The sequence below is a fragment of the Malaclemys terrapin genome, chromosome 1 (assembly GCF_027887155.1).
Source record: "Malaclemys terrapin pileata isolate rMalTer1 chromosome 1, rMalTer1.hap1, whole genome shotgun sequence".
NCBI lineage: Eukaryota > Metazoa > Chordata > Testudines > Emydidae > Malaclemys > Malaclemys terrapin.
The window spans coordinates 297,740,029-297,753,868 of record NC_071505.1 but is presented as its reverse complement, the minus strand read 5'-3'; the positions used below and the strand labels follow the sequence as shown (position 1 = coordinate 297,753,868).

The 13,840-nt window shown below is 42.5% G+C and overlaps 1 protein-coding gene across 2 annotated transcripts in view; it reads left to right on the top strand.

The window, feature by feature from the left end:
- NEK5 (NIMA related kinase 5) overlaps positions 1–13,840 on the top strand; it is a 48,456-nt gene that overhangs the window by 23,401 nt on the left and 11,215 nt on the right. For both annotated transcript variants that reach the window (XM_054015204.1, XM_054015205.1), the window contains 7 exons: positions 5,026–5,162; positions 7,364–7,557; positions 9,275–9,341; positions 9,684–9,803; positions 10,725–10,808; positions 10,909–11,013; positions 13,532–13,612. In XM_054015204.1, the coding sequence (XP_053871179.1) occupies positions 5,026–5,162; positions 7,364–7,557; positions 9,275–9,341; positions 9,684–9,803; positions 10,725–10,808; positions 10,909–11,013; positions 13,532–13,612 (788 nt within the window). The remainder of the gene's footprint in view (positions 1–5,025; positions 5,163–7,363; positions 7,558–9,274; positions 9,342–9,683; positions 9,804–10,724; positions 10,809–10,908; positions 11,014–13,531; positions 13,613–13,840) is intronic.

The window sequence follows — 13,840 nt, the reverse complement described above, 5'->3', positions numbered from 1 at the left end:
AATGTTGCTTATAGAAGAACAGAAGTTAGTTAAAACAAATTTGCAGGCATAGATATGGTTGGTTCCTTTTTCATTTGTTTTTTAACTTCTAGGAATTGTGGGTAACATTTTCAGATGTTCCAGAGTGACTTAGGAGCCAAGTCCCATGTTCCAATGGGACTTAGGCACTGAGGAGCATATGTATCACTGACTTTCAATTAGATTGATGCTCCTTGGTGCCTAAGTTATTTTTGAAAAAGGGACTTGGCTACTAAGTCACAGAAGCACTTTTGAAAATTTTATCCATAAGCTTGGGTCCTAGCTGCAATAAATCCCCCAGTCATGATACTCTTTGCAGTTGACAGTCCGTACTCAGGAGAAACTTAGGACTATACTAACAGTCTACTTCCTTCTCACAAGGGCACCACCTCTATTCATTAGTGTTGAGGTCTTTGCAATAGCACTGACTGTGAGACTCAAATTGGAGTGGCTTACAGCCCTCCTCATTTACCCGGGGCATGGATAAATTAAATTTCTCATTTTGCAGCTCTTTTTTCTTACAGTTCTGAAGAACTATGGTGAAGTGTTGTCTGATGGTTAGAGGACATGACTGAGGGCCAGATTTACAAAGGTATTTGGGGGGTCTACCGGTGCAGCTAGGCACCTAGTGGGATTTACAGAAGTGCCTAAGCAGGTTAGGGGGCTAACTGCATTGAAATCTGGCCCTGGACTTCAAAGCTACTATGTTCTATTCTTGAGTCTAGCACTGAATCTCTGTGTAACCTTGAACAAATCTCTCTGTGCTTCAGTTTACTTATCTGTAAAATGAGTGAAAGGATACCTACCTCACAAGAGTGTTCTGAATCTTAATTAATTAATGCTTTCAAAAAGCTTTGGACTCTTTGGATGTAAGGCATGAGGTGAGGTGTATAGTATTATTAATCTAGTTAAGGTGGAATATAAAGGCCTTGTCCACACTACAAAGTTTTGTTGACAAAAGTGATGCCAACACTCAAAAATCGGCATAATAGAAATCGGTCAGTCATGTTCACACTCGCTCCCTCTGTTGGCAGAGCGAGTCCACAATTGGGGCACTATCATTGACAGTGTGAGCAATGCACTGTGGGTACCAATCCCACAGTCCAGCTCGACACCTTCTGTCGCTAGGTGTTGTGGGAAGGTGGAGTGGATCGCAGTGCATCTTGGGACCGGGCTCAATGTCCTGTAATACATTGCTTTTTGTCCCAGCATTCATGGGCTTCCAGCTTTATTTCACATCATTTTTTAATGGCCCTTCTTTGCTGTGAACCTTGGAATCTTTGTGAGAAGGGATGGGTCCTGCACTGCTTTCCTATGCTCGGATAACTATCATTAAGACATCGTGGATGGCAGTGCAGTTAATCGCAAAGTTCCTAACTGAAGAAGGCTTCCAGTTGCCTGACATGCTGTGTGATATGGATAGGAGCAACTTTAGATTGCTTTTGGCATTCACAGAACAGCTATAGAGGGCGGACCGTCACTTTTGGCTTAGGGAAACAAGCACTGAATGGTGAGATTGTATCATGCAGGTGTGGGATGAATAGTAGTGGCTACAGAACTTTCGGATGAGGAAAGCCACCTAACTGTGTGCGGAGCTCGCTCCAGCACTGCGGCGCAAGGACACCAGAATAAGAGCTGCCCTATCGGTAGAGAAGCGTGTGGAAATGGCTGTGTGGAAGCTGGCGACTCCAGACTGCTATCAGTCGGTTGTAAATCAATTTGGAGTCAGGAAGTCGACCGTTGGTTAATGCAAGTGTGCAGGGCAATTAATCGCCTCCTGCTACGAAGGACCGTGATTCTGGGAAATGTGCGTGAAATAGTGGACGGCTTTGCAGAAATGGGTTTCCCTAACTGTGGAGGGGCCATAGATGGCACCAGACCACATTGGATGGAGTACATCAGAAGGAAGGGGTACTTCTCCATGGTGTTTCAAGCACTTGTGGATCATCGTGGGCGTTTCACTGACATCAACGCGGGGTGGTCCAGGAAGGTGCATGATGCGCAAATCTTCAGGAGCATGGGCCTGTATAGAAAGCTACAAGCGGGGACTTTCTTTCCAGACCAGAAGATTACAGTGAGGGATGTTGAAATGCCCATAGTGATCCTGGGAGACCCGGCATACCTCTTACAGCCGTAGCTCATGAAACTATACAAGGGAAACCTGGACAGCAGTAAGGAGCGGGTCAACAACAGGCTGAGTAGGTGCTGGATGACCGTGGAATGTGCCTTTGGCAGATTAAAGATGCGCTGGCAATGCCTTTATGGCAGATTAGACCTTAATGAGGATAATATTCCCATGGTCATAGCCGCGTGTTGTACATTGCATAATCTTTGTGAAGCTAAGGGTGAAAGGTTTACTTAGGAGTGGAGTGTTGAGGCAGACTGCTTGGCTGCTGATTTTGAGCAGCCAGATACCAGGGCTATCAGAGGAGCCCAGAGGGGGGCAGTTTGAATCAGGGAGATTTTGAGGCAACACTTTTTGAAAAGAGAACCAGTAATGTATATCTCTGTAATTGGTGCTGCAATGTTACATTACACGTAATTTTCCTAGGAAGCAATGGTGACATTTGGGGCCTCACATTCCAGTAAACAAATGATTAAACTGCCTGTGCATGTATTGGTAGTGCCTGCTATCTCAGTTTGTAGAAAACAAATAAAGATGAGTTACCATTCAAAAACTTTTCTTTTATTTCACAAGAAACCACACACACGCGCGCACACACACACACACACACGCGCACACACACATACACACACACACACTTGGTGGGAAAGGAGGTACCAGGGAAGGGCAGACTTTCAGAGCTATGTGTAGGTCCAGCTATAATTATGAAAGTTGTCCAAGGGGGTGGAGTGAAAGGGAAACTGAGAAGTCCCAGAAAGCGGAAAGGACTTCTGCGCGCAGAGTTGGGCATGGAAAAGAGCTCTGAATGTCCTGCAGGGGAGGGCGAGCATGGATCTGCTTAATCTGCAGCATTATTAAGGACTTCAGTATCTGTGTTTGCTCCTCCATGACTTTAATCATCCGCTCAGTTGCATCCGTAACAAATTCCTGATTCTCTTTTCTGTCCTGCCTTTCGGCTTCCCTCCACTCCTTGCGTTCTCTTTTCTCTGCATTGGAGCACTGCAGTACCTCCCAGAACATGTCTTCTTTGCTCCGTCTTGAGCACTTATCTGACGGAGGCGCTCAGCCAGTGTGTGTGGGGTGTTCCTGAAGGCCACATCTGCTAAAGCAGAAGGAACAATGCACAGAAGCATGATTGTTAAATTCACGCACAACATTGAAATATTTCAGTTAAATACACCTTTTGTAACATAACAATCACTTTCTCACTGATTCTTGGCAAGCACACATCTATGTGAACACCCAGAGCATTGTGAGTGTTGGCTGGGGGGTGGTGCTCTACATGGGGAAAAGAGCACTCACTCTGCAAGGGTTATGGTGCAGCCAACTAGGAAAAAATTATAAAATTCTCCCACACTTTTCCACAGGTGGGGGTCATTGTAGCAGACATCTCACTGCTAAGGGTAAGCAGGGAAATGAGGGTACATCTACTCCATGCTTGTGGCTTCTGCCCTGGTCCCTATGCTACTCGCCTTGTGCTGCGTTGGTCCTTGCACAAGTGATTGCCAAGTGGCGCTGGAAAGTTTCCTACAATGGGGGAAGGAACAAAGCAGCACTGCCAAGGAACCTTAGGCAGAGGATTACCAAGTACCTCCAGGAAACTTTCCTGGAGATCTCTCTGGAGGATTCCTGTGAGATCTCAGCATGGATCAACACCTTGTTCTGCCGTACTGATTAGCTACACAGGGAAATGTCCAGCACACAGAAACACAGCCAGCCTCCCACATTTCTGTGCCCTGAACCCACGTCCGCACTACACAAACCACAGCCACTTACCAACCATCTCCTCTCCTGCTTCTTGCTCACCGGAGAGCAACTGCTGAGAATGGCTGGACACCTCTAGAGTGGTGAACAGTTCCTGGCTGCCTGCCCCCACCAGGCGACCCTGCCGGGAGCTGCACATCATCATCTAACTCCACCTCTTCATCAATGACTTCGTCCTCTGGGTTAGGTCCTCTTTCCACTGCCTCCAGGCCCACCATAGTGTCCAAGGGGCTCTTGGTGGTGTAGGTGGGGTCGCCATTGAGGATAGCGTCCAGCTCCTTAATAGAACCAGCAGGTCTTAGGTACAGCACGAGAGCGACAGTGTGCCTCCCTTGCCTTATGGTATGCCTGCCCCAGCTCCTTTATCTTCACTCTGCACTGAAGCGGGTCCCAATCATAGCCCTTTTCGCTCAAGCCTTGAGCAATCTGTCCGTTGGTATCCAAATTCCTATGGCTCAAGCGCAGCTGGGACTGCACTGCCTCCTCTCCCCATATACTGAGAAGATCATAGAATCACAGGACTGGAAGGGACTTTGAGAGGTCATCTAGTCTAGTCTCCTGCACTCATGGCAGGACTAAGTATAAGATCCAGCAGCTCCGCAGTGGTCCAAGCAGGAAAGCGTTTGTTGCGATAACCTGCCCTGGTCACCTGAGAAGATGTGATGAAACCTCTCCATGCCGAGCAAACAGGAAATGGAATTTCAAAAATTCCCGGGGCTTCTAAGGGGGAGGGGTGAATGGTTGTTTACCTGGCTGCAGGGCAATGGAGTTCAAACTGCATTGTGGGACATCTCCTGGAGGCCAAATAAAGCGATAAAATCAAGTGTGGTGTCTACACCGGCACTTTGTCGACAAAAATTTTGAGCCTTATGTCTCTTGTTGGGGTGGTTTTATTTTGTCGCCAGAACAGGGCATTTTTGCTGCCAAAAGTTGCATCGCAATATACACAGTCACTGTTTTGTCGACAAAACTTTGTAGTGTAGACAAGGCCAAAGGGATATTTATTAGACTGTTCAGTGTGTATTAAACATATGCACTTTATTACAGTTTATAATTATTATGTAATAAGAACAATAGGAATAATTACCATTACAATTATATTTTTATTGTTAAATAAGTTCCTAAACTTCAAGAAGTGAGAGTCCAGGACCATCGTCCTCCAAGATCCAGGATGGTGGCACCTGTCAAGAAACAGGAATTATTACATAGTAATGAATGGAAACCTCCTTCAAGAGTCCAGCAGCCTATTGTCCAGGTACTGGTCCTACAAGACTTACAGCGCTTTACTCCTTTCTGAAATGTAGTCAGGTTGAGATGGAAGAAATCTGCTTTTTAAATTTGCTATTTTGGATTACTGGCAGGAGTGCATTTCAAAGTATTTGGCAGTGGAGGCAATCAAACTGAGTCTGTTCCCATTTGAAGGATATAAAGCTTAATTCTGCTCTCAGTTATACTGGTGTAAATCCGGAGCAATTCAATGGACATAGTGAAGTTGCTCCAGGTTTGCACTGACATAACTGAGAGCAGAATTTGGAGCACAGTGTTTTTCTTATTTAGGCAAACTTACAATATAATACAATATATAAAGTTATAATACAATAAGATTACCTACCAAATTCACGGTAATGAAAAACGCGTCACGGACCCTGAAATCTGGTCTCCCACTGTGAAATCTGGTCTTCTGTGTGCTTTTACCCTATACTATACAGATTTAATAGGGGAGATCAGTGTTTATCAAATTGGAGGTTCTGAACCAAAAGGGAGTTGCAGGGGGGTTGCAATGTTATTTAAGGGGGGATGTAGTATGGCCACCCTTACTTCTGCACTGCCTTCAGAGCTGGGTGGCTGGAGAGTGGTGGCTGCTGACTGAGGGACCAGCTCTACAGGTGGCAGCACAGAAGTAGGGATGGCAATAGCATACCATGCCATCCTTACCTCTGCACTGCTGTTGGCGGCAGCTCTGCCTTCAGAGCTGGGCTTCCAGCCAGCAGCTGCCGCTCTCCAACTGCCCAGCTCTGAAGGCCGCGCCGCCGCCAGCAGCAGTGCAGAAGTAAGGGTAGCATTACTGCAGGACCCCCCCAATAACCTTTGCGATCCCCCCACAACTCCTTTTTGAGTCAGGACCCCTATAATTACAACACCGTGAATTTTCAGATGTAAATAGCTGAAATCATGAAATTTACGATTTTTAAAATCCTATGACTGTGAAATTGGTAGGGCCCTAAATATAATGTTAACATATTATGTAACTATATAATACATTATTAACCTGATCCTGAATTAGTAACACTCAAACAACCTGGCTAAATAGTCTGGCTTGCCAGTTGAGGAGCCCTCCTCTTCTGAGTACGCTAGAAAAAGTGACCAATTTTTAAGTACAGTACCTATCCTCTTTCTGGCACTTCTCTTGTGTACGTACTTGTGTTTTTCCGCTACATGGACAATCCATATTTTACCATTCCACAATTCCATAGAAGAAAGGGATGTGTGTCACATTTTTCCAATAAAGTTCAATACAAAGTCTAACTGCTAATAATAATAATAAAAAAATTCATTGTTTACAATGAAGCTCCTTTACCAGAGCATTAAGTAAGCCTGTCAAGGGATCTCTAGGAAGCTGATGTTTTATCATGAGATTAATCTTTTTTAATAATTTTTTCCCAAAACTGTCTAATTCCTGGACAAAAGCACTACAAGTGCAAATATGTTTCCCTTTCCCTGCCGCCTCCCTATTAGCAAAAATATGATGGATCTAAACTGGAGTCATACGCCATTTATACAGTAATTTATATATTTTTTAGTCTTTGAGCTATACAAATTGAAGATGTATATCCCCTTTCTCAATTTCTTTGTCCAAATCCCTCTCCCTCTTTTCATCTGGGTTGTTTTCTTATCAGCATCTTTTTCTATCAAAACTGTAGATATCTGAGAAATTAAACCTTTTGTTCCACCTTGCTCCTGGGTAACTCCTGAAATGTAGTTAAAGGTGTAGATAGAGCTGCCTCATATCCAACTTTCATAATAAAATGTGTCATAATAAGTCATCCCTGGAATTCATTCAGGACTTCAGAGCAATGTGAATAAAATTTATTACAATGGCTCTAATGTATCTAGTTTATAGGCACAAAGAACTGTTGGCTGACTCACAATGAGGAGAGCCCCTTAATGAGGGGAGTTGAAGTAATGGGTAGACAGGAAAGGACTGCAGTAAGAAAAATGTGCCTCTGGAAGCCAGTAAGCCTCTAGATGAGGTGTGAAAAGGTATGGGGAAGTTGTCCTGGGTATAGTGTAGACAGTTAGTATTATCACCTAACTGAGAATGGGGAGTGGGAATGGAACTTGCCTTAAAAATGTGACAAGTGCAGAGGATAAAAACTAGCATCCAGCTTATCATGTCTTGGTTAAGAATGATCATTCATTACCTTTGAAATTTCATCCTGTTATATGTATTTTCAGCATTGGCGCTCCAGATTTAAGATGGCAGAAAGGCCAGAAGCTGCCAGAGTACATGGACATTATGGTCATTACTATGATAAACTTGACAACTTGCAGAAGAGACTTTATGTACAAGATGACCTTTCTCACATCAACCAAAGAGTCGAGGAGTATTATAAACAGAAAGGACAAGTTGCACCACCCTCACCTGAGTGGTAAGCTTTTCCCTCAATTTAATTACTAAAGAATCACCAATATCTTGACTCCTCAAATTTTTTGATCATGTAGCAATGTTGAGCTGTAGAAGCAGAGTCACTCATTCCGTGTGATTCCTTTCCCTCTCAGGTTTTGATGTGGTTCTTGTATTACACATGATTCAACAAGAAAAAATGAAATGCCCATTTCTATCTACCCAATTCAACCTAAAGATTCACTTCTGAATGTATTTTCATGACATTTGAAACTGTTCATTGTAGAAACTTGTCCTAGATCTCCGTGCAGCTCCCAGTCCAAATATTGTGGGAGAAATAAAACTACCCTGATCTGGACATGTGGTTTTTAAGAGCCAAAGGCTGTTCTTCCCCTCTGTCCTGCCACCCCAACCTCAAATGCTCAGAAGGCTCTAAACACAGCAGGACCAATACGGTTCTCCAGCCTGGAGATTAGGGCTAGGGTAGGCCACAGAGAGATTTCCTCCTGCAGACTTATACTATAGCTTCCGTAGAAAGGTTCCTTTCTCCTGTAAGTTTATAAACTTCACAGCCTTCATCATTCAGGCTCCACAGTTGGAAGCGTTCTCCTATTTCTGAGGCTGCCTGTCCATTAGTCACAAATGGAGGGGTTCAAGAAGCATTGCATAAGGTAGACCAGGTTAAGGATTCAGGGATGCCAGATTTAAATTAAAAAGAACAGGAGTACTTGTGGCACCTTAGAGACTAACAAATTTATTAGAGCATAAGCTTTTGTGGGCTACAGCCCACTTCTTCGGATGCATATAGAGTGGAACATATATTGAGGAGATATATATATACACACATACAGAGAGCATGAACAGGTGGGAGTTGTCTTACCAACTCTGAGAGGCCAATTAAGTAAGAGGAAAAAAAACATTTGATGTGATAATCAAGATAGTCCAGTACAGACAGTTTGATAAGAAGTGTGAGAATACTTACAAGGGGAGATAGATTCAATGTTTGTAATGGCTCAGCCATTCCCAGTCCTTATTCAATCCTAAATTGATTGTATCTAGTTTGCACTTTAAATTGTGACTTGTTTGGGAAGCTTCAGTTAAGGTAGGCTGGGTCATAAGGTTTTGGTCAAGGAAGGCAGGGTTGGGGATATCTCAATTAAGGATGACTGAATTTAGGATACCTAGCTTAAGGATGGCTAAATTCAGGATGTTAAGGACAAACTAAGTTGAGTTTGGTTCTTTGAATGACAGTAGCATTCAGAAGGCATGATGCCAAATAACTGAGGACCAAGGAACTTACAAGTGACTGCTGACTGTTTTGCAACTAGAAAAAGAAATTCTATGAAAAACCCCTGCTAATACAAAGTGAAGGTGTTACAGGCACACAGAAGTTAGAAAATGCAACATTTAGGATTGAACATGCAACTTTAACTCTTCGTTCTTGTGTGAATGCATTACAAAACAGTATTGTTTTTAATAACATGTTCATATACTATTTCTCAAACTTCAGAAGACTGGTATAATTGATGGAGTGGAGAGGGCAAGGGACAGAGGTCAAGTGAATATATGGTTACTCAATAGTACATTCTTTATACATTTAGCACAATATAGGTAGAATTCAGAAAGTAACTTCTGGTAAACAAATTTCTAGGTGTGTATATATAGGGAGCTTCCATGTTAGTATAATTTGCTGAAAGTTGTAAACAAAAATACCATAGTTGAATGTCATTGTGTTCTGTCAGGCCTGCAGAGTATCTTCAAAGACGGCTCGAAGCCCAGCAGTACAAGATGAAAGTGGAAAAGCAGTTGGTAAGTATAAATTGAATTATAGAATACAATCACTAAAGTGGAAATGAGTGAAAGCCCAGAAAATGAACTTGTGTCTTTCTCACAGCAAAATATAGCACTGACAAACAGGGAACTCTGCTGTAATGTTTTAATCGATTTACTCCGCAATTTTCTTCTCAAGGTTTTACTTTTTATTGTAAGAAAATCCTCCTAATGTGAAATACCATTATAACTATTTCTCCCTGAAATATGTACTGTACTTATGTCACTTTTGATTAGGGCACGGGGGGCGGGGAACTCAGAAGAGAAAATCTCTAAATGGAAATTCCTTTGCTTTGGAAATGATCTTTTGTATATCAACAGGGACTGCGACCATCCTCTGCTGACCCACGTCACAACCAGGTCCAGCAGCAGGAAGTGATGGAAGAGCAGTTCAAAGACCATCAGAGGGATCTGGCTAGAAGGAATGAAATAAAAGAAGAGGTAAAAGACATGTTCATCTTAGTTGGTCAGAGCCATTTTATTATATTAATTGGCAATTACACTTTTCACTTGTGAAAAATGATACTCTTTCCCCTGTCCACAAGTAGAGTACTGTATTTAGCTGGATTCATATGCAGGTTATGTAGTACTGCCACCACCTGGTAAGGTCCTGGTACAAGAAGCTGATTTGAGTAGCCATGTGAAAAAGCACAGTGCTGATTCTGATCTCACTTCCTTTGAAGTCAGTAGAATTACATTGTTGTAAAAACTGCGTGAGAGGAGAATGAGTCCCCATGTTTAAAAACCAAAGGATATATTATTCTCGTAGTTTTTGTTCCCAGTTTCACCCTTCACTACCACATTTAGAGATGCTATTTACGCGATATATTGTTATCCATGAAGGTTACTTGTATTTTTTATATAAACTGTACTCGATTCTGTGATGCTTTTGTATGATTGATAAAATAGTAATAATACTTACTTCTCATATGGATACACAAAAATTACATGCTAATGTATTTAGTTTATTATAAACTTATTTGTTAAAACAAATGTAGGTATCTTTTACACACAAAAACTACATTAAAATACACCTCTACCCCGATATAACGCGACCCGATATAACACGAATTCGGATATAACGCGGTAAAGCAGCGCTCCGGGGGGGGCGGGGCTGTGCGCTCCGGCAGATCAAAGCAAGTTCAATATAACACGGTTTCACCTATAATGCGGTAAGATTTTTTGGCTCCCAAGGACAGCGTTATATCAGGGTAGAGGTGTATTAAGGTAGAATCAATGTTACTGTATATAATTACACACATAATTTGGATGTCCATGTATTATTTTTTTCGTAACCAGGAAACCATTTTTTTCTAAGGGAAACTGCATGCACAATATTCTAAACTTGGTGTTGTTTAACAGGAATACCTGAAGCAATTACAGAAAATTCGGCAACAGTACCACAGTGATGTGAAAGAACTTAGATTCAAAGCAGGGGCATTCCAGGTAACAACTCCCCCCTACTCAGTTCCAGAAGTGATCATTTAAAGTCAATATCCAATTTACCCAGTAACTGAAAGGAGCATTTTGTAAATATATCCTTTAGGAGAATCCACAAATAAAAGACAAAACCTATCTTGTGAAACAAGGGAAAGCTGGGGGCCAGCCCGATCCAAAAGATACTCCTGGAAGAAGAGAAGAACCAGTCCAGGTACCAACATTGTAATAGAGTTTGAACACATTACCGCAAAGTAACTAAAGTACAGTCAGTCAATGTGATCCTGCACACCTCTAGTCTATTTCTCTGAGAACTCTGAGAAGTAATAGTCAAGGAAATAAGGAACGCATGAAAAATAACTTAGATCTGATAGTCACTTTTTACTGCATGTGAGATTTTATGTCTAGCCTGAGAAGTTTCTCCCGTTTGGTCCTGGTTTGTTCAGGTCAATTTTGTTTCTCCCCAACTTTTACTGTGATGTACTTTTGCTTTATTTAAAGAAATCTGTTCCTTTTTTCATGCTTTAAAAGTGGCATGCAGTGGAATCCACTCACAGGGGCAGATCTTCATGAGTGTGGATGGCTCCATGCAGAGCTAAGCAGGTTCAGTTTTGCTGTGGAGGAGCAAGACTTGCAGAGGCTGCACAGGGAGTGAGTTAGAGCCAAATTCCATTGGGACTTCTTGGCCAGGAAGAGACTTGGGAACAAGCTGGGAGGAGACGTAGGGCCAGAGGATCCCCTGTAGCATAGATCCTCCACTTCTTCCTCACTAAGGACTGGCAAACCAACTCCAGTTCTTAGGGGGGGACTAGCAGCTGAAGAGTGGCTCCATTCTAGCTTTTCCAGACCCCAGAGAGTTCTGCAGCAGCCAGCTAGCCCAGTTACTTGGGCTGGGGAGAAGATTTGGTCTGACTGTTTTGGGGGTTTGACTATTTCTTTTTATAGGATGGTTATCAGGGAGTTGCGACAGGGGAATTGGTGGAAAATAGACCTGCACATTTTGGAATGGAAGATGCCAGGGTCCTATGTAATTCTAATCATAGAATCATAGAATATCAGGGTTGGAAGGGATCTCAGGATGTCATCTAGTCCAACCCCCTGCTCAAAGCAGGACCAATTCCCAACTAAATCATCCCAGCCAGGGCTTTGTCAAGCCTGACCTTAAAAACCTCTAAGGAAGAAGATTCCACCATCTCCCTAGGTAACCCATTCCAGTGCTTCACCACTCTCCTAGTGAAAAGTTTTTCCTAATATCCAACCTAAACCTTCCCCACTGCAACTTGAGACCATTACTCCTTGTTCTGTCATCTGCTACCACTGAGAACAGTCTAGATCCATCCTCTTTGGAACCCCCTTTCAGGTAGTTGAAAGCAGCTACCAAATCCCCCCTCATTCTTCTCTTCTGCAGACTAAACAATCCCAGTTCCCTCAGCCTCTCCTCATAAGTCATGTGTTCCAGCCCTCTAATCATTTTTGTTGCCCTCCGCTGGACTCTTTCCAATTTTTCCACATCCTTCTTGTAGCGTGGGGCCCAAAACTGGACACAGTACTCCAAATGAGGCCTCACCAATGTCGAATAGAGGGGAATGATCACCTCCCTCGATCTGCTGGCAATGCCCCTACTTATACAGCCCCAAATGCCGTTAGCCTTCTTGGCAACAAGGGCACACTGTCGACTCATATCCAGCTTGACTTGGCCCCAGGTAGTTTATTTCGTTATATTAGAGACAACAGAGTATATTGAAACCACTTGCATCTGGGACCTGATTCAATGCCCATTTAAATCAAGGGCACAGCCAGTTTATGGGAAATCAGGATTAAAACAGCACAGAAACCCTTTCTCCTAACATCTAATAGATGGCGCAGTGCATCTGTGGGCTAAGCACCTGCTTGACTTCAGCTGTGTTCATGGACTTCCTCCACGTATTTGAGAAAGTTTTCTTATGCTTCACGTGTTAATTAAAGTCTGAAAATTGTTTGGATATTTTATTAGGGAGATGGTGACACACCTGACCCCTTAGGAGATGCTAATTTTCTCTTGCATCCGACGAAGTGGGTATTCGCCCACGAAAGCTTATGCTCCAATACGTCTGTTAGTCTATAAGGTGTCACAGGACTCTCTTTCGCTTTTTACCGATCCAGACTAACACGGCTACCCCTCTGATACCTCATTTTCTCTGTTTATTTGACATGTAGCTAATACAGAGCTATGTTGTGGCATTGGATGTAGGAAAATGAAGTGGTATAATTAAATAACATTTTAAGTGCCATCATCAGACAAGATACTATGGAGGGCAATTAGTCTTTCCACAGTTAAGGTTGTAACCAGATTTCCATTCTAAACTTGATTTTTCACTGACTCTCAAACTAGAACTAGATGAATCTGAAACTTCTTATACTGGTCCTGTGTCAGAGCAGGGGTTTGGTTTGTTGGGGGTAATCTGACAAAGTATTCTTTAAATATGGGTGTTTGAAAAATCAGAGGTTTGCACTTATTGAAAAGTTTCCTAACTTTTTTTTTTTTTTTTTTTTTTTTTTTGCCAAGTCAGCTAATATTGGCAGATATTCCAATTAGCAGTGAAGCAATCAGGAGAATACTCATACAGAGCAATTAATATATATACACCATTAATCATACACTTTATACATAGTCTATACATACTCTGGTTCTGAGGAGTGGATGTATAATTGTTCTTTTTGAACTTTATGAGCATTTTATTTTTTTCTTCAAGGATATTGAAGAAAACTTAAAACATATCAGACTACAGAATTGGCAAGAGAGAAGAGTCCTGGAAAAGAAACATAAAACAAAGGTAACTGAGATCATTGCCCTATTTTCTTCTCCTTTATAGCTTTCCTCTATTTGTCTCAGATGGTCCCACTAGGTCTAGAAAGCAGGTTGCGTACAAGTCAACACGAGTGCTACTTTATGGATCGCTGGAGAAGAGTTTCTGTGGGAGCAAAGGGTCATCAAGGAAAGTAGCATGGTAACACAGCCCTGCCCCCAACTTGATAGTGACTCCCATTAGATACTCTAGAGA